Genomic DNA, 27,644 nt, shown 5'->3' on the forward strand with positions numbered 1-27,644 from the left:
TCTTCTTCATTCTTTTTCTTGCCATTCTTTCCGCTTTAACACTTTTTTTTTTATATTTTTTTATTGTCAGTATTGCCTGCCTTTTTGTAAACTCTTCTTGCTTTTTTCTTACTGATTCGTTTCATAAGTTGCATAAGATACCATAAATTTTATTTTTACTATTATTCTTGTTACTGTTAGTGTTCATATATTATGCAAATGATACATACAATTCTCAGGTAAATTCTAAAATTACTTTCACTTCTTTAAAGATCCTTGTAAGAATGAATGGGAAAAGAAAGACGAAAGAACACGTTAAGAATGCATTGGAAGTGACAATGGCAGGTAGCAAAAACGCATTTTGTTCAGACAACATTCTTAGATCCAATTTTAGAAGGAAGGCTTAATTCTGATTAAATAATTGATTGCAAAAATAGAAAGAACCAGGTGTAGAAGATTAGACTGTTTGCTAATTTACATGAAAATTGAAAAAATGTATTGTAACATCTTAAAGATCTAATTGTGAAGGCCTCCTTTTGAGCCTTTTAAGTCTATGCAAAATTTACATGAAATTGATTTAAAATTGAATCAGTTTTTCAAAATCTTAGTCAAATTTGGGATCTGCTTTTAACATAAAACAGAAATTTATGGACTCCATAACCCAAAATTAACTTATGTATCGTAACAAGCCAGTATCCCGTAAAGCAATGGTTCTTTAAATTCTTAGCAGGGTGTCCGAGCGACACAACCCTGGAAGCTGCTTTTTTCACTGTAAAAAAGGATAAAAATATGCCGTCATGATGCCGTCAGGGCAACTTCGTGTCTTTTCGGTATTGTGACGAACCTAATATTGTGCGGTGACTTAGCAAACACAGTGTGCTGTTCGAGGTGACTCAATTAAGATAGGACAACATTAGTTTAAAAAATCCGAAATTCTGTTTTAATGTATCCATAAACTTTTCACAACTGGTGACTTTCTGGATTGAAAGAGATCTCGAGGAAGACCAAATAGCTCATGGGATTACTGTGTGAGCAATGATGCAAAAGTGCTGGAAATTAAAAACGGGCAGAAGCTATCCAAAGACAGATCCAGCTTCGGAAGAATTCCAAATGCGGCAAAGGTCCCTCGTGTGCCTTCGCCAAGGAAAGAAGAAGAAGAAAATTTTCACCATACACTTGAGATTGTGTTGCGTGTGACATTAATGTATCGTAGAGCTATATTTGTGAAGTACAGCCTTATAGTATGTTCAGATTAAATTTGGGTTTTAAAGAAATTTATAGAATAAATTATTGATTTTTAGTTTATGATAAAATGGTTGGCCTGTCATAAATCCTAAAACATCCAAGAATTTATTTAGTCCAAAGTGATCGTCATACTAACAATTTCCACAAATTGAAGGAAAACCTATTTCAGGATAATTTACGTGATATATTTTAAAATGTAATATCACACAAAACTCTGATTATATCCATACATATCGTAGAATTGATAAATGATTTAACGTAGGAACAACTAAAATAAATATATTTATCGAATCTACCGTCCGTAATCATAAGTGGTTCGATCATAAAATTGCGAGAACTGGAAAATGTTCTTGAAAAAATTTACTTTGTAGTTCCATTTTTCATTATAAATTGCGTGAAACGTCTCTCATGTTTTGACTAAGTTAATTTAAACTTTTTAAATGAATTGTAAGGCAATGCCGCACGTGAACATGAATGCTGTTTAATGTAAGAATTTTCAAGATCATCATAGTTGTGTGTAATCTGTAAAGAATCAATTCATCCTCCATAAAAAAATTACTAGGTTAAGTTTTTTTTTGTCATCGACAATTACTTTTTCGCATGTCCTCAACATGTGTGTGTTCAGTGCTTTTGGACACACCCACGGAGAAATTGTCAGGCGAAACTAATTTTATTATTGTACATTCACTTAAATCTCAATTAATTTTAATGACATTTAGTCAATTTTGTGTAATAAAAATGGCATAAATTAAGTAATTTTTTTAAAGCTTATTACTACTTTCAGCTACATATTATTGAGCATAAAAGAATCTATATGGTGAAATTGGTAATCCATTATTTGAGTATCCAGGAAATTGATATTGAGATAGAGGTGTTGGATATCTCAATCCTACATTACTGGCTCGTCGTTGTAAGTATTGATTATTAAATGGTACGGGTACATAAGCATTTGGTGGTAAAAAGTATGGTGATTGATAGCCAAAGAAATTGTCATAAGCTGGTGGGAATTGTGGATGCTTGCCATATTCTATGCCGAATGGAAATTGTAAATTATCAGATGATTCAGTCTGTTTATTACTATCAAGTTCATTGACATCGTCCTTCTCTTTTTCAATTGTAGATTGTCGTCTGGAATTCTCACCTTCTATCGTCTTCGAGTCTTCATTTTCAACCTTATCTTCTGTATCAAATTCTTCATCTCCATCTGAGTCAATTCCTTTGTCTGCGAGTCGTGCTTCGGCTAAAAATTCCGGTCCGACAAGAAACTGTGTTTGGTCATCGTCAGCTCCAATGTTGACGAGCCCATATTTTCCCTTTGATGGAAGTGATGTTGAGTCACGTGCATTTAAATTCTTAAGTTTTGTTGGCAGAGGAAGGCCAAGAGAACTATAATCACTTGGCTTTATACCGGCAATTGCTGTAGCCTGTGGACGAGCTAAATTTGGCCTCAAAACTATTAAAATGTTATTCTTCAAAATTCAAATAATGTCAAACTTACCAATAGCTAGTCCTCCGGGACCAACGACAGCAGTTCCAACTGGTTTGGAGCTTGCTACGCCACCAATTCCTGATATTGCGACACCTTTAAAAATATTTGCAAAATGTAGTTTTTGCCATTTTTTTTTGGAATATTTATCGATAAACTTACCAACTGGCTTAGCTTCTGCTACAGATGTTTCTTCTTCTACATCATTGCCATTACTTTGAACTGTTGCTGTATTTGTACCTTGAATGATAGTTATTGAAGGCTTTTTGGTCGTAGTTGTTGTTGTTGACGATGATGACGATGATGATGATGATGATGATGGAGCTGAGGAAGAGGTTGAGATGGGACTGGCAGTTGTTGTAGGTTCAACTGTGGTTGTTTCTGTTGAATTTGTTTCTCCTTCTTCTAAAACGACTCCTTCATCACAATCTTCATCTTTTCGTTGATAGTATGGTGGAAATTTAATATTTTCTGGTTTCTTTCTCGAATCCTTGCTCTTCTTGCGATCACCTTGTGGCTCTAAATTTAAAAAAAATAAGACTTTATAAGTCATTGTCCATGCAAAGCATCCAACAAATTACCTTCAAGTAGAAGACGAACATTTTCGTCAGTTCCTTCAATCTTTGCCAATTTTTGAGCTGAAATTCCTAGATTTTCCAAACTTTGACTGTATAGTTTTCGTTGTTCGGTGCTCAACTTTCCTTGTTGCTTGAAAACTTCTTGAATCCTTACTAGATCTGCTGCAGCTTCTTGAATTTTCTGAAGATTTGCCTCAAAACTATTGGCTTCATTTTTCTGGTTCAAAAATTCTTCAGTTTCTGGGTCTTTTTTAGTATCATCCATAAGAATACGACTAAAGATGGTTCCATCAGGTCTTTGTCGAATTTCAAGGACTTGACCTTTTGCACCACCAAGGTATGGTAATCGAACAGAATCATCCACTTGTTCGAATCTAAAATTTCGTTGGTCCCTTAAGTTTTTTTTGGTATTTTTTGATTGATTGCATGGATATAGTTGAATTAAGTTTGTAAAGGTAAAGAAGGAAACAACGGTAAAACATGCAGGATAGAATTTACAACAAAAAATATTTTAGTCTACTACAAGATTGGCTACAAACTGTCAGCAGTCTTTTAAAGAATATGATCTGACAAATTGACATGTTAACAATGCCTTAAGGAGATCCACTTTTTTCAGATCAATTCTGAATATATTTTCGACATTCGAAAAAAGGTTTCAATACAACGACTTACAATTACTAAATATCATTTATTGTGGATATTATGTTATTAATAAAACATTACTTGACCTCAAATTGAAATGTGCATACGCACGTGATAAGCTGGTATATAGAAGCAGTGATCAGCATGAAGCAAGATACAAAGCATAAAAAAAAACAATAACGGCAGTAATCTACAATAAATTGCGACAGTCCCGACTCAAGTGACTTGAATACGAAAAAAAAAAGATATTAATACATTGCAGAATAAAATAAAGCGGTGATAGTTAAAGCAGTAATAAGCAAACTAAAATATGTGTTCTGGTCAATATGAGTAGGAGAAAGAACAAAAGATGTAGACATGAAGTAAGAAGAAAAGCTATTAATTTTGTATATTGGTTTGTAAATTACTCGCAAAATAATATATTTAAGAAATTTATGAATGACTGAGGTATGCACAATAATTTTAAAAATAAAAATAATGATTATAAGGCACATAATGAGGTATATGGTATGTCCTTGAAATTAATACAATATTTAGTCGTCAATGAAATCCAAGATAAGATCAGCTTGTGCATGACTTGTTCCACCGGCGCCTGATATCGCGACAGATTCCGGACGAAAGAGAAGTTTGACAGCTGTTCCGCGTCGCAAGATTGCTCTTGACAGTGGCGATGATATTGATATTCCATCATTACCAGACACAGCCTTTGAATGTGGTTCTAAAATCAGTGTTGATTCTTCGCCTACACCTTCTTGTGAAAATGTCGTTTTAGGGAAGAAGGGATTATAGTTTGGAAATGGCTGATCTGCTGATGACATTCCAATTGATTCCACTTTTACTGTTGCTGTCTCTAATTCATCGTCTTCATCATTTTCATCTAATGACTGCTTTTGAAGTTCAAGTTTTTGTGATTTTATTGAATTTTTGACTTTCGATGTTGATGGTCTGATAATATCTGCAAGTGGCATTGATGGCAATGCTGTGTATTCTTTGGAAAACTCACTATTGACTCGTGGAACATAAAAGAATTCCTCAACTTTGAACTTCTTGTCTGCTTGTTGAATTGCATCAACTATTTTGATGTCCATGCTCTGTTTCTTCCTCGATAACTTTTCAGGCTTGGCTTTTTTTGGAGCATATACAGCTTTTTCTTGTGGCTTATAGGTTAGAAACTTTGGGTAATACTGTACACTTGGTGGTTCATAGTTATAAAACCAAACTGGTGCAATAAGATTCTGTTGAGCGAACTGAGCAGCTCTTCCATCATTTATGATACTCTCTTCGATTAAGTTTGTTGATCTTTTCCTAGATTTTTGTACAATTATTCTCTTTATGATAACTGTCATACAAGTAATCATGTGTTAATATATTGGTTAATTCACACATAGAAAAGCCATGCAAGCAAAATTTTTTGTAAAAAAATATAAAAAGTCTATAAAATATTTATTCAACAGAGGATAACAATTTGAGTAAGAGAGCCATGAAACAGAAATATAAAGGAAATAAAAATTATGGCAAGTGAAATTCGGTTTATTCTCGATTATTATAATATATGGCTGGTCCTCGCGCTACTAACACACCGACGTGATCGAGATTTCTGGCTTTGTGTGTAAGCGCTAATTTCTCTAAGTCTTCACTTTCTGGAACTGCGTATATCCTTGCTCCTGGACCTAGAAAATTTATTTTATTAGTTCCTTTATGTCACATTAAAATGAATGAGTCTATCCATTACCCCCTATTGCCAAACCTCTAAAATGAAAGAGAAAAGAAATCCTGAAAAATTTATTCAACAATTCTAAAGCTTAAAGCTTTTACCTTGGATGTGTAATTGCAATACCTGATGGTCCTACTATGGCTGTACCTCCACTTCCTAAAATATACAAAAAATGTTACAACTTCTAGAAACTATCAGATTTTAACTAGCTATAGAAATTTACCTGCTGTTGCAACACCTCCTGGACCTGCAATAGCAATTCCACCTTGACGTACTCTCAGTCTTTGAATAATTATTCCGCCTTCCTTAAATGTCTGTAACTGTTGTTTAGGTCCAAATGGAAATAGAGTAAATGGAGCCTTTAGCTCCTCCATATCATCTAAGGCTTCTTCCTTCTCTTCTTCTTTATATTCATCTTCCGGAGACAGAGTGGATGATGTGGCTTCCTCTGCTTTCTTCAATGTCTCATTATTACGATTGAATGTGAATGTACTTGTGAGGTTTTGAATCCTTTCAATGGAATTTAAGAAACTTAAGGCTCGTGTGCTATTTGGAGCAGGTGGTGGTGGTGCTGATCCAATTTTTCTTGATTCTTCAATTTCCTCATCATCGTCATCTGTTTCATCCTTAAGATCGAAATTTAAATATTTATCATTTTTAAGGGGTGGTAACTTGGGAGTTGCTGGAGAGTTTTCACTCTTTTCTGCTGCTTCAACAGCATCGGCAAGAGCTGCTGCTTCTGGTACAATAATTCTTACAATTTGATCAATCAATTCTGCATTCTCTTCTTCTTCTTCCTCCTCATCATCATCTTCAGTTTCCTTTCTTACTTCCTTATTTTTAAGCTTTAATTTATTTTTCTTTTCAATTTTAACTGCTGGTTTCTTAATAGCCATATCCATACCCTTTGGTGATCGTTCAGCTTCAGGAAGTACGACAATTTTTCCTAACTTATTATATGTCTCTTTATTTAATTCTTCATCTGTCATTGAGATGACATTATATGGGGCATAAACTGTGTATGGATAATAAAGTTTATTGGATTTAAATTTTATTGGCTTTCCACTGTTTGGCACTTGAAGATATGGCGTCGGATAATAATAATCTTGAGCATAAAACGGATTTATGGCACGCTGTAAATTATAATTCCGATAATTTTGTGAATTCTTTTTAGGTTTTGTAAGAAATGCAGGACGAAACTCTTGACGTGGATAGTAATAACTATTTTCACTAACGACACGTGGATATGCCTGCTCACTTTGTCTTATATATCCCATAGCAATATTAATACGATTTATTTCCTGTAATATTCTTCGGGTTTCCTCTTCTGAACCACGTTTTTCATTTGATCGGCCATCTCTTACGTGATGTAAGTTCTGCTTTTCAATCCTAAAAAGTCAATCAATTAGTGTGGTTTTGGGAGAATTAAGATAAAAAGGATTTAAGCGACACAAAGATGAAAAATTTGGAATTTTTTATTTTTTTACAGAACTTTAGTGACTTTATTGGCAATTTAGCAAATTTTTCATCTTTGTATCGCTTGTATCCGATGATTTATTTACATTTTTGTACACGTACCTGCAACAATTTATCTTAGTAATTGACGGAAATCGATATTCTCGGTTTCTCTTATCTCACTAATGGACACTTGAATTTTTAACATTTTTTGCACTTTTTAATAAATAAATTGAAAAAAGCTCAAATTTGCTTTCTTGTGAATTAATTGTGAAAAAGATGAACTAAATTTTAATAGAAAAAGAAGTAAGAATTTTGAAAAGATTTTGTGCAAATAGAAAATCATGAAAACAAAAGATGTCTAAACAGCGCGTATTTTGTTTGAAATTGTTACAGGTTGAGCAGAAGAAACTTAATAGCATGAATTAGTGTGCATTGTGTGAATGGCTTCTGAATTAGTGTCTTTAACTTTTGTTACTTGAGATTTTTAATGAGTTGCATTAGTATCATGGATTTATTACAAATTATAAACTATATTTCATGTTAGTGGATCAGATTTCTTCATTAAAATTACTATTAGACTTTAAAGCCAACTTTAAAGATAAAAACTTAACTGTAAATGTTATTAGTCGTAAATGCAAGATTCCAAATTTCAATTATATCCCATATTATACTACTATATTGTATATTGTTAACAAGATTATCGTAATAAAAATAACAATAAGAATAAATTAAAGCGAAAAATTCTGTCTTGTTCAAAAACTTACTGTACACTTTGTGGGCGACTTGATGCCAGAGAGATGTGAATAAGTAGAACTATCGTCTGTGAATAAGAGTAGAATAAATTTGGTTAGAATATCTCTAAAGCTTCCAATTAGCAGTGAATGTAAGAAGGAGAATAAGAAAGAAATGATCAGCGGAAATCATATATTGTGACTTAATTCTGTTAGAAAGTTCGCAAATGAACATCCTAGCTTACGACTTAATGTTATCATAAACATCAATACATACTTTAAAATTCATCGATTTATTGAGGATTGGAGACAGATTAATGATCGATTTTATTGGACACACATTCTTCAATAAATCCCAAGTCAATGAACTCTATTAAGATGCTAATTTATTAATTGAATGCCGCAAAACTGTAAAAATTCGTATGCATTTATTTTTGAATGAATTGCTACACGAAACCACCATCTAAGCTTTATGGCTGTGCTAAAATTCCGCCATGTAATAAAAATCTTAGACAGAATCTTTTTGCTATTCATCATCTGATTAAGTCATAGCAATTTCCTTACTTTCTTCTAGCGAATGCTTTTTACTTATTCCATTATCCGATTATAATAATAAACAGTCAATATTTACATCCATTAACTTCATTCTTTCTTTTGTTAGACCACGAATTTTATTAAGACTCTTAAAGAAGATTAAGACTTGATAATGAATTTTATGCAGAGAAAATAGATTAAATTTATGGCCGGGCCAGTCGACCATAAATCTTCTCCAATAAACAAATTTCCTACTGTCTTGTGATAGACATTTTATATCACATTTATGATTTAATTTCAAGTTTCTCGCTTCTAACGCACCTTAAGCGGTGCCGTTGTAAAAGAAAAAGTTCTCTTGGTTACTATCTCGTTAAATATTTCAGAGTCACATTAACGTCATGTCTTATTATGATAATCACATGAAAAACAAAAGTTCAAGAAACTTTGAATTCAATTAAGGCATTATGCAAATTTTTAAGAAATGTTAAAATTAATATTCGGGAATCTTTTTTAAAAATCGTTTATGAAATTCTGCTTTTGATCTCATAGGAAGGTGTTTTAACATATTTTTTATTGTACCTTTTACAGGTTCTATATTTACTTCTTTTAAGAATTTATGGATTTGGATGAAATAGTTTGTAACTGTTCATAGTCGTTTAAGTAAGGCTTGGCAAAATAATATTCAGAATATTTAAATTTTATTAAGAGCATTTATAGAAAAAGTATCAAATTTGGCATGAATTTACATTTTTTGACCATAAAATGCTAAGAACATTTTGTTTCTACCGGGATATATTTCATAAGTTTCGTTTCGTTTCGTTCCCATATGCTAATAATTTGTTTAAATATTTTCAATAATTCATAAGAATCTTAGGTAAGATGCCTGTACAACACACAAGAACAGAGTAAAGCCTAATTTGACCTTAATGGAATCCCGAGCGGCTTTTATGCCTTCGTTAAACCTGGAAGCTGTCGATAGAGACAGTATTGCATTTAAATTTTATTAGAGCTGGTTTAAGCGTCATTTTCTGAGGCAGGTCATGGATCACAATAATAGAATCTTGAATGGTCAGCAAATTAAGTAAGTAAGGATGGTTTTAGCGGAACCTTAAAAGCTACGTGACGAAGTCTTCTTCATTTGTGTGTCTCGGGAATATAAACCTAATCCTTTAATTACATTGTTCCAACTTGAATGCATTTAAAACAATAATTTACAAACGCAACTTTTTGTTTTAAGAAGATTCAGGATTAACCCAATAATATGACAAAACATCCCCAATTGAAATGAATATTGACTTTAAGCCAACATTACTATATCTTAAAAAGAATTTCCAATAATCATTAAGAACTCACAAAGAGATTTAAATGCTTACAAAAATGCCTGACAGGCTTTGAAAAATTGACTGTTTTTGTTCTGTCTTAATGATAGCAGATAATAATCCTGTGAGTAAATAAAATGAAAAGAATTCACTTAAAATATAATAATTCATTGTTCCAATGAACTTGCACAAGATCATTTACAAAGGAACAGCATGAAACCAGTTACAATTATCTTGTCGGTTTATAGGACTTTTTAATAGCTTTTTTAAGTGCTTGAAAAATTTATGAGTAGCCTTATATGAAAATATCAGACATATCAGGAGTCAAGTAATTTGTCGTGATGAGGAACTGCTTTTTTATTTAAGTCATCAAAATTCCAACTGCATGATTTTTTGTAGCCTATAAATAATGCAGATCACATTTACCAAAATCGAAATACTTCAACGACACCACATGTGGGCCTCAATTTCACGTATTTTGTTTCATTTCAAAGAATCAAGACCAAAAAAATTCAATATTTGGACGCGTCATTGCTTATTCATTCATATGATACTGACAGTTACTTAATCTCCGGACATAAGTACGTTTAACGTGTCATTCATATGTTTATTTTGTTTTGTGCACTTTTATCAAAATAAAGGTATGAAAAGAGAATGAAAAATTGGGTTTTGAGACCTCACTATGCATACCATACGTTCAATATGTAAAGTATAAGTGGATCAATATAAGTAAACAGAAATGGGCCGTAAATGTTATTAATATAATTTGTTTAAAAATTGTTGTAATTTATTTCATTAAATTTTTGAGGCAGGCAACACGAAGTTCAGTATTAATTTATTTAATTAGTAAATTTACTTGATTTACTTCTTAAATAGATCAATCCTGCTGTGCAAGAATTAGTTTGATGTAGTATCATACTCTACTAAATTTTTATAATCTATTGGTCCTATTTATTTAGTTTTTGTAAATAAAAGTATGTCTAGCTTTGGATGAGAAGAAGATTTTCGCAAAAATTTATGGCATTTCTAAGTTTAGTACTACAGAGGTTCAGTTGGACTGTTTTGAGTCTTAACACTGGAAGAACTAGTTGAATTACGTTCGAATTTCTTCAAAAATCGGAACTTTTTAGATCTTCGTCTAGACACAGCACCAAGAGAGAAAAGTATAACAGGATCCAGCCAAAAATACAGTACTTGGCCTCTCACGGCCCTAGCTATATCATAGTAGAATTTGTATTTGCAAAGGCGTCAAATAAACCTCAACATGCCTTGCTTAGCACCACCTTTAAGCTGGTTAAGTTAATGACAACTCTGATTCACTATTATAGATTCATCAAAATATCAAAAAGATTAAGACCAAAATAATTAAATCCCCATTTATTCTGGATATTAAGATTCACTGTAAATAATTTGCAGACATAAGTAGAACAAGCAATTCATCAAAAAAATCTTAAACGAGTTTAATTATTTCACCACTTATTCAAAATTGTCTGTAATTAATCACAACGCGGCAGAGTGATTTAATTGACTTTTTTTCTCACAGTTTATAGCGGCATGAAGAAAAGTCTGACATTCGAGTACACAAGAGCACGAAGAATCTAAAAAATTGCAATTAACATCACATCTCATCTCATCGCAAGATGTAAAAAAAGAAGTTCTTTTTAGAAGACAATAAAAATAATTCTGTGACTTCTTATTAATCTATAAGCAACGGTGAGCAGCGGTTATTGAGTGCATCTTTTATATATGAATTAAGGTCTGTGTAGGAATGATTCTACAGTTGGATTTTTATTGCTATTTTGTAAGAATAATAATTGAGAAGTTTGTATCATCAGGTAGCGACAGCATTCTTCTCAGCTTTAATTATCGATTAAGTCATTGAACTGCTTATTTACTCATCATCGATGTGATACGGTCAATTCTTAAGCATATTCAGTTCACTGACAGTGATGACAGAATGATTATTCTTATTATCAATTGTAATGTTTTATGCTTATGTCCTAAAAGACTGAAAAAGCACTTAAATTTAGTCACGCAAAACACGAAGACGGAAAAATTAATTTTAACAGCTTTTGGCCAATTGGCGCTCTTTTTTCATCCAGCCTTGACATTGTACATTATATTACTTTTACTGCATGTTTAAGCAGCAATTTCTCGCCTTACTTTATTTATTTATTTTTCACTCAATTGAGTAATTTTCATTCATTGGAGACAAAAAGGAATGTTTTATATCCAGCGATTAATACACACACTTTATCACACATTTTGGAATGGTCTTTAAATAAGAGAATTAATAGCCACTTTACGAGTATACAGTTTTTTCGCGTGGACAGTTTATTTTCGTGTGATACTTAAAGATTTAATGCGTATTTTTATAAAAGAAATGGATGAATTGTGTCTGTTTGTATACATCAGTGATGGGCAACCTGTGTGTCGCGGTCAAAAATTCTTGGAAATGAATTGAATTATATGCCATGTGAGGTTTTGATCCAGGCTAATCATCAAGGTGTGCCGCAAAATATAAAAGGTTGCGTGATAGTTGCTTCTAATACAGCACTTAATATGAAATATTCTTAAGCTTCGACATAATCGCCGGGAAAGTTTCCATTTATCACATTTAAATTTAAGGCTTTTAAGATTATTGCCTATTCTTAATAACTTCCAAATGCGCTTAAGTCACAAGTTTTTAAAGAGAATTCTTAACAGACTTTAATTTCATCTTTCTCACATATTTTCCGGTCCATCGTGATCCAGAATTTAAGTCATTAATTTCTCTTTTTCAATTTATATTAAACCATATATGAATTTGTTAATGTTCTTGTTATACAGTTGCCTTTGAGTTGAATGAACAAGCAAAAAAAAAGCTTGGCATTTTTATCTTGATCATCCAGAGAAACAAAGTAATGGGAACGAAAGAAACATTGTTATGTGTACGCAAAAGAATGGGATCATTGTCATAATCAAATGGCTAACAGAACTGGTTCTGGCGCTTAACGTAGTATTTTATTATCTCATTGTTTGAATAACTCGTATGGCTATGCACGAGATGCTAACTTGCCATAATTGCTTTCATGAGAACTTTGCGGAATTTAATTGATGATTAACATTCTTCAGTGAAGCCAAGAATGAAAGTTTTTTTCGGGAAGTGTTAATATAAATATTTGACACATATGCCTTTTGGGTCAGACAATTGTGAAGGAACAAAAGTATAAACATGAATTAAAAATAAGAGAATCGTTGACATATATTTATCATTTTACATGTTCCTCATTTGCATATTTATCTTTTCATAGTTTTTGTTTGTTCTTAATGTGTCGGCTACTGTAGACCGGGCATCACATAGAAATTTGTTGCCTCTTTTAGGATGTCTTAAAGCTCGTTTTTGATGATTGAAATTTAAGAATTTTTGATGAATTATACAAAGCAGTGCTCGAAGTGGATTCGGATTTGGTATGAAAAAGTCGATAATTAGTTCTGATTTTAAGGATATTTAATTAAGGACTGTTTTGGAGTTTAAGGAAGATTGTTTTGACCTCTTATAAGTAACGTAACTAAACTAATGATTCTTTCAAAAGAATCTACATTTTGGGATACAAGAAAACTAGTTCTGTTAATGATTAAATCACACATCATTCTTCTACACAAATATTATTGTAGACTATCACTCGGTCAAGCATCGCCGACTCCGTTATTTAAATAAATCAATGTATAAATGGGAATTTTAACATGACTAAATTCTCAATTGACACAAATATGACATTTTATAATTAGATTTATTTTGTGCCTGATTTAGCAGCTATTTAATGATTTTCTTTTTTTAGAAGATTTGCTTAATAGAGGTGTAAAGCATTAGCTGTAATTCTTATACATGATAACAGTAAATTTTTTCATTTCACTTTGCAAATTGTAGCAATTTTCTTTCTTATTCTTCCACAACATTCTTTATATCAGTTGCACAATTTTGATTTCCTGCTTTTCGATTCACATCTTACCACGTAAAGTTTCATTTTTGTATTTTTGATCCTCAAGAATTTTTTGTAACTTTAAACAAAATTTGTCACCAAAAATTTCTCTTCCTATTTAATTTAACAAAATTCACTTCTTCTTCTTCTTAAGATGCTTTCAAGTCAACAGTTTAAAGAGAACTGGATGTTCAAATGCTTTGCACCATCAGTTAAATTGGAATTGGAATCGGTAAAAAGAAAGAAAAAAAAAGAGAAGAAAAATTGCGATGAGCAGAAGTAGACGAGCTTGGTAATGTGATATGTGTATTGGAGAAAGAGTCAAATGCTTTCTTACTCTGATGTTAAGTTAATTTTATATTCTCCATTGTGAGAATGGAAGTAAAGAAAGAAAAAAAAACTTAATTCTTCTGACTATTGTGGAACGGTATTTTTATTTCACGTACAGAGACTCACTCTCTTGGCTTGTTAATCAATAATTTATGCATAAACAACACACATACAAGACATCACTGCATAGCTAACAATTATCAGCTGTTGCTCATCATTCTTAATGATTGTATCAATGATGATACATGTACAAGAATATCAAGTATTGCTACTTGCCCTTTCGTATACTCTTCATTATAAATGCAAACAATTTTATGCTCTTGATTTAAGTGCACAATTATGGACAGCGTCTAGTTTTTATTTATTCAACGGGTTCTTGTAAGAATTTCATCAGATTTGATGTTTTTCTTTGACGCAGTTTGTATTAAGAATATATGAGTTTAAGCTGCAGATTCCGATTCCTTTGGATTAATGACATTTTAAACTTAATTTTGAAGATGCTCATTAAAAAGCCAAGCTGATAGAACAATTTCAAAAGCTTTAACAGTTCAACATCAAAATTACCCTTTTAACATTGAAATAGGATATTGACAAGATATTAAGTTATGCTTTACACTTCTGTGAAACAATAAAATAAATTCTTCATGACTGCAATCTCGTATTCCTTTTCACACTGAATTAATCAAGAGCATTTATTAAGTTGTGCTCAACTTAAATTGCATAACGACAAGCGGATCGAGCGATTAAACAGATTATGCATATCGAATTGCAATTTCAACTTAAATGATGTTGTTAAGGATTGTTTTTTTCGTAATTAAGCATCTGATGAAAATATCAAGTGATTCTGGCTTTCATAATAAAACGGCTTCTTCAAAGACCTGAATTTTTCCTTATTAAGCATCAGCTTCTGAATTCAAATTACCAAATTTAACAAACTCAAAACTAATTTTTAATGCCAAGCCCAACGAGACAATATGTCGCTTACACAAACAATCAAAATCAATTTAAATTTCAAAACTCATCAGGATACTTGTTATACCTGCCGATTTTGCATTTCAATTTCAATTTATATCAAGTTTCGACATTTTTTACTAAAGCGTTAAAAAGATTTGTTGCTGTGCATTAAATATGTATTGATTTTGTAAGTGACAAATTTATTTAAGTCACAATTCATTGATAAAATTGCACAATGACCTCAATGTTATACTTTCGATTTATGTGATGCATTTAAAAATATAATTTATTGGTTCTTAATATTCATCATCAAACAATTCAGTTAGACAATCTGGATTCAAGATGTATTGCCAAAAATCCAAAGGAACTTGATGGAATTTCAATATGTGCTTTGCCGGCACGGACAGTTACAGATGTTCCTGTACATTTATCATCAACTTTATCGCCACTTATGACATCACAATAGACACCATTTGGAAGACATGCGTTGACAGTTGCATTCAGACTTTGATCGGAATTATTAATGGCTACAAAGCCTTTACGTCCACGACAAAATGAAATTTGGTTTTCAGCAATATTTGTAAAACTCATAACAACAGTTTTGTCAGTTACAGCACGGAATTTGACCATTTTCACAATTTCTGGCCAACGATGTTCACAAACCCATCCATTTGTACAAGCACCATTAGAATCAATTTCACGTGATATAATATTACCGTTAGAATCTTGTGGTGGTCCTTGACTTGGATCATCAAAATAATAACTGCTCATAAGACGTGGATGATTTCCTCCATGTGGATGTGCAAGCATAAAAGCTGATGCTTTTGTGAATAGATCTTTATCTTTATATGATAGAATCATATCTCCTCCAGAACCATGACCACGTTGACTGAAATTGTATTGAGAATATATTAGTAAAGAACAAAATATTTAAATGACAAATAGCCATACTTATCGTGATTGCAAATAAAAACAAAGCTAAATCTTGATGGCAAGAATCCACTTGGTGGTCCCCAAAGTCTCAAAGCTGATAAGTCTCGTTCAATTTTACGGAAGACCATTCCAATCTGGACATTAATGCGTTTAAGAACATTTTAAAACTCAATTAAAAGGAATTAAATACAAAGTATATAGTTAATTAACCTGTGTTGAGTAGGTGAACTCCGTGACAGTTCCAAGCGAAATATATTCTTGACGTTTAACAGCCTCATTACCCATATCGATTACTTCTTGAAAGAAGAACGGACGAGAACCTTGAACAAAACCGTGTTCCTTACTTAGCGGTTTTACTTTTGAATAAATTGCTCTCAAGTCTCTGGGCCACATGTGCTTGCCTTCTCATCAATAAATATAAAAATTATTATCTGCATGATTGTAATTTAGTAATATACGTACATGCATCCATTCTGAAGCCAGCTACACCCAAATCAATAAGATGATTTAAATATTCAACAATTTTTTCACGGACATATTTGACTCCTTGGTCAAGATCAGGCAAACCTGAAAGTTCACAGTCTCTAACTTGTTTTGCATCATTATAGTTTTCTATTGCACAGGAAGTATGGAAAGCAGTTTTATTGAATGGTACAGCTGGATACCATCGATCACCAGGATATGCTTCAGAGCCGCCAGTTCCAGTAGCAGGTGAGGTTTCTTGAGATGCTGCCATATGATTTACAACAACATCCACAAAGATTCTAACTCCTGCATTTCGGCATCTAGTAATCATTTCCTTAAATTCATTTTCATTTCCGGATCTTGTTTCTAATTTAAATGACATTGGTTGATAACGTTCGTACCATGGACGTCCACTAATAATAACATTTTCATTCGCGACACTAGTTTGAACACCGCCAATTTTATTAGGTCCTAAAAATGTCTCACATTCATCAGCAATATCTAGCCATTTCCATTCAAAGAGATGAACAATTCCCTGACGATCTTCAATAAAATGAGGATCCCACTGACCAACGGTTGCTGCTATCAAGCTTGCTATAAAAATTGTCGTGATTTGTAATTTCATTATGAGTAGTAAATAATCACTAATGATACTGGAGAATTTCAGTTACATATTTATAGTGCAATCTTGTCAGTTCCGTATTTGATCAGTTGAAAATTAAGCACATCTCGTGTGAAACATCAACAGAATGTTTTAATTATTATTTTTATGAACTATTTTACTTCCAATTGAAGAATCTATCTATAAAATAGATGGAACAACAGCAATTTGTTTATTCTGTCCAGCACTTAATATATTTTTAAATATGGAGTATAAGAAATATGAATATGGATGTTAATGAAGTCTTCATTAAACAGAACTAAATAACAATCTGTAATTTGCAAAATTGTTGTTGTTTACAATAATGACAGATGATATGTATCTAAATGGAAATGAAGATCTGATAAATCATGATGAGTCGATGTCTAAGCAGTTTAAACAGATGACTTGAATAATTTTCCAGTAAGTATTGTAGATTCATCAACGTCACTAATTTAACCAGATATTCTAGTGCTAAACAAATATTCGTAGTGAGACACCGAGCCAGGGCGGAGTAAAAGTTTGGTTCATGGGATCCAAGATACATATTTTTTTTTACCAAAATGGTATTTGAGTTCACAATTTTGCAGTTCTCGAGACTCTCGTCAATTGCGTCCCAAAACCATTACTAATTCGACTATTCGTCAATGCTATCTCTAACTAGGTAGAACCAAAAACGTACATATTACATCCAACAGTGTTCTCACACTCAAGTCTTATTACTATACAGTGATCAGATACCCGAGAGACACCATAATCCTGAAATCCATGGACTTGTTTGACACACTACACTGCACAAATACATCCTTGGATCTGGTTCAAGTGTAGTGTCGTGAATGGGACATCCTCTTTAATGAAACGTGAATAATTATTTCCATAATTTCGCGCTTTGCCATGCCTAAGCCACTCTAAACCATGCCCAAACAGTTCATATCGAAAATCGTGAAAATTCACAGCTCCGGACACAAGTGACAGAACTAATTATGAGATGTCCTGAATCAATGTGACAATTAATAGTTATGTTAATCATATCCACTGGAAATGCGATTCATAGCCTTAGTAATGTTGCTCTTTTCACAGTTAAACTCTTACTTTAAATATCGATCCAATGGTCTATTTAACTCCTAACCCATTCAAGCTCACGAATAAATCTATTAATCACTTCTAATCAAACGATTAATAATTATAATTGTAGAGTCAACATATATTATTAATAAATTATTGGATATATTGATTAATTTTTATCTTTATAACTTAGAGGCACAAGATAAGATTAGTCTACAAAAAGAGAAGCTTAGAATCATCAGGAAGTCATTCGTATTCATCATGTGCGAAAAGTTAAGTGTAGTTTTCGTTATTGCGGTTATTGTTGTGCTAAAAGGAAGCACTTTAAATTGTACAGATGTGTCAAGTTCCATCGAGCTATTAAAATACAAATTAAGTTTCAGCACAAGCATCCATGAAGGAAAAACTAATTTTGAAGGATATGTGAAAATTCAATTGAAAATTTTGGAGGAGATTAAGGAACTGATATTGTATTCTGATGGACTAACAATAACCAATGTTACTTTATTGAATGATGTGGATTCAATAATCAGTGTTCCTGGATTCACTAACAATTTCGGAATATTAGCTATAAATTTTCAAAACAATTTAGCTGCTAATACGATTTATGTGCTCGGCATCAAGTACAGAGGGATTTTATTAAATAATTTTATCGGATACTATGAAACAAAGGAATCAAAAGAATATTTCGCAACAATTTCATTTCAAACTGCGGAATTTCGTTCCTTTTGTCCCACATTCGATGAGACAAACATGAGAGCTGTCTTTGAAATAGAAGTAAGGCATCATAATACATATCATGTAATATCCAATACCAATGTAGTAAATTTATCGGATGCGGTTGCGGACGAATTCAAAACCACCAAATTTCTTCCGACTGAGAGAATTTCTGTTGATTCTGTGGCTATCATTGTGTCAAAATTCAAGTCTATATCGACAGCAAAGCTACTAAAGGTTGAAATGTATGGAAATGATTCATTTATAAATGCATGTTATTTAAAAGATGCTATGGATGCTGCATTTGATGGAATCAATTTGTTCTACTCATATTTCAAGTCTGCACATAATCTGACTAGCTTGAAATTAGTCACCGTTCCTGGTATCGCAACAGAGATTTCGACATATGAATTAATTATTTATAATCAATATCATTTAATTTATCAATCAGCAAGAATGACGACCACACAGATTGATAAAATGGTTCGCTCGATAACTCGAACATTCGCGGTAAGTAAATCAATAATTTATTTTAGTACATGTGTTGCAAGTCATACTATAGTATTACTATATAGGCATAAACGTGCGCGAATTATGTGTAATTATCATGTTGATCACAGTTTCATTTCCATTATTTATTCAACCGATTAGTTGATTATTAGATTTCATGAATGCCTCGAGACATGCGCCTGTCTACTGACACAAATACAGTCTTGCTTAAGTCCTAACCCCTATTACTTCTTTAAGCTACTCCTTTTATAATATTCCCATAAAACTCATAAAGCTTATCCAAATGATCACAAAATATTCACAGTTATTTTTTCAAATGCTTAATGTCCATTAATTTTGTGTTTCAGCAACAATTCTTTGGAAATATTGTGAACATGACAAGTTCAAATGAAACATTTATAACAGGAGGTTTTGTAAGATTTTATGAATTTTTATTTGCTGACATGCTTAAGCCTGAAGATCGTATCATGGATGTGTACAATGTAAATGTTTTGCACAGGGCTCTTGAAATGGATTCGTTAATTACTACTGAATCGATGAATGAGAAAAAAGGAGATGACATTATCCAATACACAAGTGCAAAGTTTTCGACTTTGTTGAGGATGTTTGAGGATGTAATAGGACCTGATAAACTTAAGCAAAAGATTTTGAATTTTTTATTCAAATATAAATTTCAATTAGCGACCCCAGAAAACTTTTATGATGAATTTGAAGATGAGGATGGAGGAGAATACGATTTTAAGGAGATTTTTAGATTTTGGTCCGAAAATCCAGGATATCCCGTCATCGAAATTATTGATAAAAATGAAACAAGTATTACAATTGCCCAAGAAAGATTTTTAATTTTTATAGATGAAGATACTGATCGAGCCAACGTATCATGGACAATTCCAATAACATATTTAACATCCAATGGTGAAACAAATGAAGAACCAATTTTAATGGATTCAGACATAATGACACTAAATGTTCTTCCTTACGATTGGATTATTTTGAATGTCAACCAAATTGGGTATTATCGTGTAAATTATGACCCAGATGTGTGGATGATGATTATAGTTAAATTAAATTCCTTACATTTTGAAGACATTCCAGTACTCAATAGAGCAGCAATAATTGATGATGCTTTTAATCTTGCAATTGCAAAGAAAATTTCTTATGGATATCTTTTCGGAATCCTTTCCTACCTCAGATATGAGTATGACGTGATTCCGTGGAAGGCAGCTTCTCACTGTCTACAGTTTTTAGATATGCAGCTTTCAGAAGACGAAGAAGTTTATAAATGTTTCAAAGAGTTTGTTATCGAAATAGTAGAACCACTTTATAATCGAGTTGGACTTAACTCAAGGTCAGGCGAGTCTTCATTTGATCGGGAAGTTAGAGAAATTGCAATTTTTTGGATGTGCAAAATGGAATTTCCTGATTGTGTCTCGTATGTTAATTCAAAATTTCACGAATTCATTGAAAATCCTCATAATATCCATCCTGACATTCAATTAGCAGTCCTTTGTAATGCAATACGAAATGCAGACTTTGACACATTTAAGAAACTTTGGAATAGTATGCTAGATTTCACTGGTAATCGTGAAATATTGATTAAATCATTAGCATGCACAGAAAATTTTGAGGCTTTTGTATATATAGGAGATCATTTAAGGAATCCAAAATTTTCAAATCGCGATGTTCGATTAATGTTGATTAATTTTGTGCAAAATTATAAGCACAGTGTTTATATTGTCAATGCATGGTTAGGCAGACATTTGTTAAGTCTCGATACATCCGAACAAAGATTTATGCTACACACTGTATTGAAAAGGATTAACAATAAAGAAAAATTAATTCTATTTAAAAGTTTCGAGAAAAAATTTACAAATACTGGAAATTATATCCAGGATACAATGGATCTTTTCATTAAAACAAGTGAACAAATTGAAAACTGGCTTAAAGAAAATCAAGAAGAAATTTTAACTTGGTTGAATAAGCATTTAAAACCATCAGTTCCAGAATCTACAACTGAATATGTTAAGACTACAGAATCAACAGAATCTACAGATATAACCACTCCTGATGGCGCAAATAACAATTGCAATTCATGCTATATTTTAATATTCGTTACTTTAATGTGTCATATACTAAAAGTATTTAGTTCATAATGTACTGTTTAATATTTCGAATAAAGACGTCCAAGTTCCTTGACCATCAAAATTTTGTTTCATCAATTTCATTGCCAATAGCTGTTATGAATTAATTTTATCAGATCCTTTTAGTTACTTCCCCAAAATTCATGTATTCAAAAATGTACATCGTCTTCTTTGTTCCAATTTACATCACAAATGAAACAAAATAGCCATTCATTAAAATAGAATGTAAAGCAACACGCAAAGTTTATGTGTATCATGTTACAGAAATACATGAGACAAGGTCAAGTTGAGAGACAACTATGAGTGTCTTATTGTATTTATATTGCTACGCTGCGGCAGATTAACATCTCATCGTCATGGAAGAAGAGACAGAAAGTAAAAGTTGAATTGCAAATGAATATTTATGTTTTTCAACTCAGCTGACTTTGTGCGTTTGTACTGTAATGCGATGAATTATTTTGTCTTTTCAGTAGCCAACGCAATGACATGCGACGTAAATAAATGATTATTTTTTTCAAAAAAATTAAAACTCAGCATAATGTTGAATAATAAATCAAAGTTAAGATTTCAATTGGAACTGCTAATTGGTATTTATTAATTCTTTAATTAATTTAATTTAGTTAAACCTAAGAAACAATAGAAAATAGTATTTTGAGTTGAGCACATACAATACAAAAGAATGCGAATTCATTAAAGTCTAATTTTTTCAATATTTATGTTCACAAATCTTATTACTGTCAAAGCATGACAGATAAATTACTCAAATTCCTAGTTTGTTAGAATCTTCAATAATTTAACAAGTTCTAACTCGACGAAAACTTGTTAACTTCCAGAACACAATTTTAAGCTTTTGTTAATAATACAAAGATGCTCTGTTCATTTCTGACATTTCCGACACATTTATGAGTTTAAAGAATTTCAAAATGTTGAATTAGATTCCTTCAGAAATATGCGGTCTCATTCGAATTGAGCACACAAACAGAAGTAATAATAATAATGATATAAATTTTTGCTAATTATGATGAAGATCAAGATTAATTTTAAGATATTTCAATTAACTAAATCACACTCGTGGTGGTGGATGTAAATAATGTAGAGGTGCGCTTTGATGTTGATGTTGACGATGTTGCGGAAGAGTTTGATATGAATCACGTTCTTCATCTCTTCTTAATGCTTCTGAAGGAGATGGCGCTCTTTCATGCATTAAATCAATATTCTGAATATGTGCTCGCTTTGCAGCACCTGGAGCTAGTCCATAAAACCATCCACTACTCGCTTCATTTCCAGTAGATGGATTATATTGTTCTGTTTCAGGATTTATTTGTTGATAATTTGACGATAGTGTTGGTTGTGGCTGATAGTGTGATGATAATGTCGGCTGTGGCTGATAGTGTGATGATAATGTTGGCTGTGGCTGATAGTTTGGTGATAAAGTTGGTTGTGGATGATAATTTGGTGATAAAGTTGGTTGTGGATGATAATTTGGCGATAAAGTTGGTTGTGAATGATAATTTGGCTCTGATGTTGGGCGAGTTGGAACATATGAATAAGGTGAAGGTGTATCAGTAGGTAAATAACCTTGTGTAGGATAAAAGAAAGGTGTGGGAGCAATAGACTGTGGTTGAATATTATGATGATGATGGTGTGTTGGTGCATGATGAGCTGGTGTAATGTGAACTTCTGTTGGAACTGTTGGAGTTGGTGCAAGATATTGCTTAGTATAAAGTGGTTCTTCTCTTGGTGGAAGTAGTCCATATATCAAATCATTCTCTTCATGTGATGCTGCTGAATGTCCTGTCGGTCCTGAAGGGGAAAGTGGAGATGGTCCACCACTTGTAAATTGACATTGTTGGCAAGGTGTTGAAGCTGTAGGTGTCACTGCATGGTTATGATTAAGATCACCAATAGAACTTGGTGTTGATACATAAACTGAATCCACATTTGGTCGTGAAAATGGACGAGGTGTTGATGGATAATAAGTTGGTGTCGAGAAGGTAGATGGAGAATGAGGAGTTGAAGTAACATATGTTTGTGGAGGAACTGTAGTTGTGACATATCCTGGCCCAGAAGGTGCAGAAGGCCCAGTATGATGATAATAATTACTTGGTTCATCTGATATTGCTATTTCATTTGATACAGCCTTAATTGAATATTCTGGAACATCAGCATTAGCTGATACATGCGAGCCTGGCCCTATGGTTGAAGATAAAACTTTATAACCAATTCCAGCACCAGCAATATATTGAACTGTTCTTTGCACACCTTTATCATCCAAATATGAATAACTGCCTCGTGTTATACCATCAGGTCCAGTTGCTTCTGAACGTCTTTGATCAGGACTTGAAGTTAAGAACTTATACTGTCTGTCAGGTCCACGTTCGAATGATATTTTTCCACGAGCTGTTGGATCTGATCTATATAGTGGTGCATTGTAATTAATTGTTGATGGAGCATCTGGAACTCCATTTTCAACTTGAAAACCAGCATGTGCACCGGCTTTGTACTTAACTCCATGTTTATCACCTGCATCATCAACATAAATAAATTCTCCATGCACTTTTCCTTCAGTATCTGACTCTTCTCGTCTAGAATGACTTTTAGTTTTGTAACCAAATGAGTAGCTTGGATCATCTGAAGGGTCAGCAAGAGGATCACTTGGTGATCCAATTGATCCACGTCTAACTTGAGAAAGATTCTGCTTCCGATGGATATTAGCACCTCGTGCTCTATAACTATAAAGAACATAAAGGAACAATGTAATAAATCTTCTCACATCACATGTCAAATAATTCAGTTCCATTTTCATTGTTCTTCTTTATTATACTGCTGATGATCAACATAATAACACACAGAAGAAACATTAATGACAAACCACAATTATGATGAATCTTTGAGATGGAACCGAATGCAAGGTCAAGAAGAATTAAATAAAAATAGCTGTAAATTACCCCCTTGCTCCAGCTGTGTAAACTGTTTCATCGATTTTTCCAGTCGCTGCATTTCGCGAGCCAAAACGTCCGCGAACTTTTATGACACTCCCTGTTGCCTTGTGATAATGTCCACCTTGATCTTTATTATCGTAACTGTTTTTAGGATGAATTAAAATAAAGAATGGAGTCATTTAAAAATGAATTGAATCAGATTAGATGTTATCCCTAACAGAAATACCACGACGGTACCCAAAAGACGGTCTCTTTGCGTGTTAGGGTATATCCTTTTGACATCATATTGTAATTTTCAAAGTCAATAACTTAATTTTCATCCGGAAATTGCATATTAAGTGGTTAAGATACTGTCTTAAATATGCAATCAGGAACAAAATATTGAAATTCCTCGAATGAATTTTTTGAATGAATGAAATTAATGATTCATAATTAAATGAGGGAGAAAATTCTCACAATCATATGCACGTACGATAAATGTGTGTACAGAGAAAATGCAAAAAATGTACGTAAAACTATGAATAAATGAATAGAAACACTTAACGCGGGAATTTATGCACGAAATATTAATTCATCTTTTTTTCTCATTAATTAATTAATTAAATTTTGCTTGAGCGGCTTCTCATAAATACATGAGTTATGTTGCATAATTCGTCGCATCTGAATATAATAATAACCTGTCACGGTCAAAGCTAATGAATTCTGAATCATAAAGATCATCGTATAATTTAATTTTGGGTTCCACACTGTAGTCTCTTGTTGGCGTTGACACGAAGTGCATTGAGAAAATTCTCACGGTTTTGACCCTTTTTTGAGTGTTTAATTTAGCTTAATACGCACCCAAATTGGAATGTCCCATCAGTATTCACGTTGTTTACTTGATTACTTGGATGGTTTTTCTTTGAATCATCACATTTGATAGATTGGATGTGTAATTGAAGGAGAATTGTGAGAATTGTAATGTCTCTAATTTTCATTTTTAATTAAATTTATTTCTTCACTTTTTATTAAATTTTCACTTTTAAAATTTCATAATTTTTTAATTCAAAGTTTATACACTTTAGTAATATCCTTAAGAATCCTTTTCTCCTTGACATGTATTTCTTATATCTTCCAAAAAAGGCACACAATTTTTCTTGAGTATCTGCTAATTTTCTAAGTTTTTCACTTCGCTACACCTTAATAATGACTGAATCAGATCTCATTACAGCCCATTGTTTTTATAACTTCCAAAAGATTCTCTCAATTTTTGTTGTTGTTTCTACTTCTCCCCTCACGCAAATTCAGCATTTCATTTCTGCGTTTTCTCAGATTTTTTACATCTACAGTCAAGTAATTAAGATTTTAGTTAATTAAATTATTTGCACTGTTGAACATTCGTGGCTTTTTAAAAATGAGAATTATGGTTTTTGATGACCAAAAGCATTGCGACAAATTAAGCAATCCTTAAGATTAATGCGAATAAGTATGGAAAAAGTGTTTGTTTATTGAAGGTTTAACGCTTGTTCATCAAATTTTTAATTATTTCTCATCGTTTGGATTAGATTTGATGCTATCTGATGTCTACAGTAGTAAGTAAATGGCTGATTAGCCCCTAATTTAACTGTTGAAAATTCATTAAAAAAGGCAATTTTAATATTTTTTTTGTTTCTTTATTGACTCGTACTAGTTGCTTGACAAGGTAATAAATTTTTTATTTGATTTTATGGATACACTGATCCTTCAAAAACACAGTCTCCATCTAATGCACATGATATTGGAACTGCACAATCAGGATCAATGGCTTGTTCACAGCATTCACAATATTCAGGTTTTGATGTGGCATACAAAAGTGGAGGTGGACATGCTATAATCGGATTACTTCTCAATTCCTTTGGACAGTAGCAATGAATTATATCATCTTCAACAATGCATGATGCAAAATCTCCACAAAAATGATGACATTCTAATTCATCCAGTTCTACAAAAGTATGATGTGGTTCCTTCTTTTTACATCCAATTCCTTTCTCTGGAATATAGCCTTCTTCACATGCACAATGTGTGATGTGATTATAACCATTACATACAGAGTTTTCACCACAATTTGACTTGGCACAAACATCAATGCATTTTGATTCATCATTACAATGTTCGTTATCTTTGCAGGAATTATCACTTCTACAACCAATCACACAAGTATGGCTGATGTCACAAATTTCATTTGACTTGCAGTCATCATGATCTCGACACTTTCCAATGCATAATTTTTTAGAATCATGACAAGTATCTGTTGAATTACAGGAATGTTCACAGACTTTCTTGCATGCTTTATTCTCCAAATCACAGAACTCATCGCTATGACAGTCACTATTTTTAAGGCATCCAATCATACAATTTGGTGGTTTTCCAATAGTCTTAGGCTCACAAAGACAATATGGCTGCTTTAGCTTATTATACGTTTCATCATCTTCACTATCTATGCATTTTGCATTCGGTCCGCAAATATCAGGTTTGCACTTTTGATCTACATTTTTTGCAATAGCTTGTGAGGTTAATGCCAGCAAAATCTATACATAAAACCTTAAGAATTATTTCAATATTTCCAATTCCAAAAAGTAACTTACAATAAAAAGAAATTCTGTATTCATCTTTAGCTTTCTTAAGTTGTTGACAAACTAAGGAACATTCTTGAATTTCTCTCATTTTTATACAAGCAATTTCATGTAAAATGCTAATTTTATTTTTGTTCGAAACAGGTTTGAAGAGTTCGATGATGAGTAAATAGTGAAAGATTTCTTTCAAACGGGACCTTTCCAAATTGATAATTTTAAATGAACTGAGTCAAGCTGCTATTGTTTGATAAATTACTGTCGATGCCATACTGGATTATTGTGTGCCGCAAAGGCTAGGCAATTTAGATTGCATTAAAAAATTATTTGTAGATTGTCTAATGTCATTTACAGAATGCTTGCAGAATGCAAGATCTGTGCATGAAATTTGAGAGTCCATCGACAGTGCATAAACCCTAGATTGCAAATGGACTGAACTAAATCAAACAAATTGACATCTCATATCTAAAAAATTAAAATTCGTTAAGAACAGTCATAAAAACAGCATCTTCTCTTTCACTTCAAGCTGTCCATACCTTGGGAGTAATTATAAATGCAGACACATGGAGAATAAATTTTGGTAAACATCGTATCTCTTCATGTCAATGGACGAAATTCTTCTATGTTTTTTTGGTTCACATTTCCTTCACATTGTAACAAAATCCAAAGCAAACAACAATTTCTGTATGAAATATGAAAATTGTGAATGTT

At 32.4% G+C, this 27,644-nt stretch overlaps 6 protein-coding genes across 6 annotated transcripts; 1 reads left to right on the forward strand and 5 right to left on the reverse strand.

Annotated features, from left to right (window-relative positions):
- Window positions 1-2,671: 2,671 nt before the first annotated feature.
- LOC139100780 (peptidoglycan DL-endopeptidase CwlO-like) lies at window positions 2,672-3,705 on the reverse strand. Its single transcript, XM_070653516.1, has 3 exons — window positions 3,292-3,705; window positions 2,873-3,229; window positions 2,672-2,806 (listed from the first exon to the last, which is right to left on the reverse strand). The coding sequence occupies exons 1-3, from the start codon at window positions 3,551-3,553 to the stop codon at window positions 2,703-2,705; spliced, it is 723 nt and encodes a 240-aa protein (XP_070509617.1). The 5' UTR covers window positions 3,554-3,705; the 3' UTR covers window positions 2,672-2,702.
- Window positions 3,706-4,432: 727 nt separating this feature from the next.
- LOC139100779 (uncharacterized) lies at window positions 4,433-5,326 on the reverse strand. Its single transcript, XM_070653515.1, has one exon. The coding sequence runs from the start codon at window positions 5,286-5,288 to the stop codon at window positions 4,464-4,466; it is 825 nt and encodes a 274-aa protein (XP_070509616.1). The 5' UTR covers window positions 5,289-5,326; the 3' UTR covers window positions 4,433-4,463.
- A 9,924-nt stretch (window positions 5,327-15,250) lies between these two features.
- On the reverse strand, window positions 15,251-16,955 carry LOC139100681 (alpha-amylase 1-like). Its single transcript, XM_070653365.1, has 4 exons — window positions 16,328-16,955; window positions 16,076-16,266; window positions 15,884-15,999; window positions 15,251-15,821 (listed from the first exon to the last, which is right to left on the reverse strand). The coding sequence occupies exons 1-4, from the start codon at window positions 16,953-16,955 to the stop codon at window positions 15,251-15,253; spliced, it is 1,506 nt and encodes a 501-aa protein (XP_070509466.1).
- A 1,358-nt stretch (window positions 16,956-18,313) lies between these two features.
- LOC139100828 (aminopeptidase N-like) lies at window positions 18,314-21,441 on the forward strand. Its single transcript, XM_070653579.1, has 2 exons — window positions 18,314-19,262; window positions 19,610-21,441. Exons 1-2 carry the CDS (start codon window positions 18,789-18,791, stop codon window positions 21,413-21,415), a joined length of 2,280 nt encoding a protein of 759 aa, XP_070509680.1. The 5' UTR covers window positions 18,314-18,788; the 3' UTR covers window positions 21,416-21,441.
- Window positions 21,442-22,175: 734 nt separating this feature from the next.
- Window positions 22,176-25,322, reverse strand: LOC139100682 (DNA-directed RNA polymerase II subunit RPB1-like). The gene is made up of 3 exons (XM_070653366.1): window positions 25,186-25,322; window positions 24,352-24,486; window positions 22,176-24,135 (listed from the first exon to the last, which is right to left on the reverse strand). The coding sequence occupies exons 1-3, from the start codon at window positions 25,320-25,322 to the stop codon at window positions 22,467-22,469; spliced, it is 1,941 nt and encodes a 646-aa protein (XP_070509467.1). The 3' UTR covers window positions 22,176-22,466.
- Window positions 25,323-25,981: 659 nt separating this feature from the next.
- Window positions 25,982-26,988, reverse strand: LOC139100781 (protein kinase C-binding protein NELL2a-like). The gene is made up of 2 exons (XM_070653517.1): window positions 26,949-26,988; window positions 25,982-26,891 (listed from the first exon to the last, which is right to left on the reverse strand). The coding sequence occupies exons 1-2, from the start codon at window positions 26,970-26,972 to the stop codon at window positions 26,049-26,051; spliced, it is 867 nt and encodes a 288-aa protein (XP_070509618.1). The 5' UTR covers window positions 26,973-26,988; the 3' UTR covers window positions 25,982-26,048.
- Between the last annotated feature and the right edge of the window lie 656 nt (window positions 26,989-27,644).

Source organism: Chironomus tepperi, unplaced genomic scaffold (genome assembly GCF_022539635.2).
Source record: "Chironomus tepperi strain 1889 unplaced genomic scaffold, CSIRO-AGI_Ctep_v1 contig_68, whole genome shotgun sequence".
NCBI lineage: Eukaryota > Metazoa > Arthropoda > Insecta > Diptera > Chironomidae > Chironomus > Chironomus tepperi.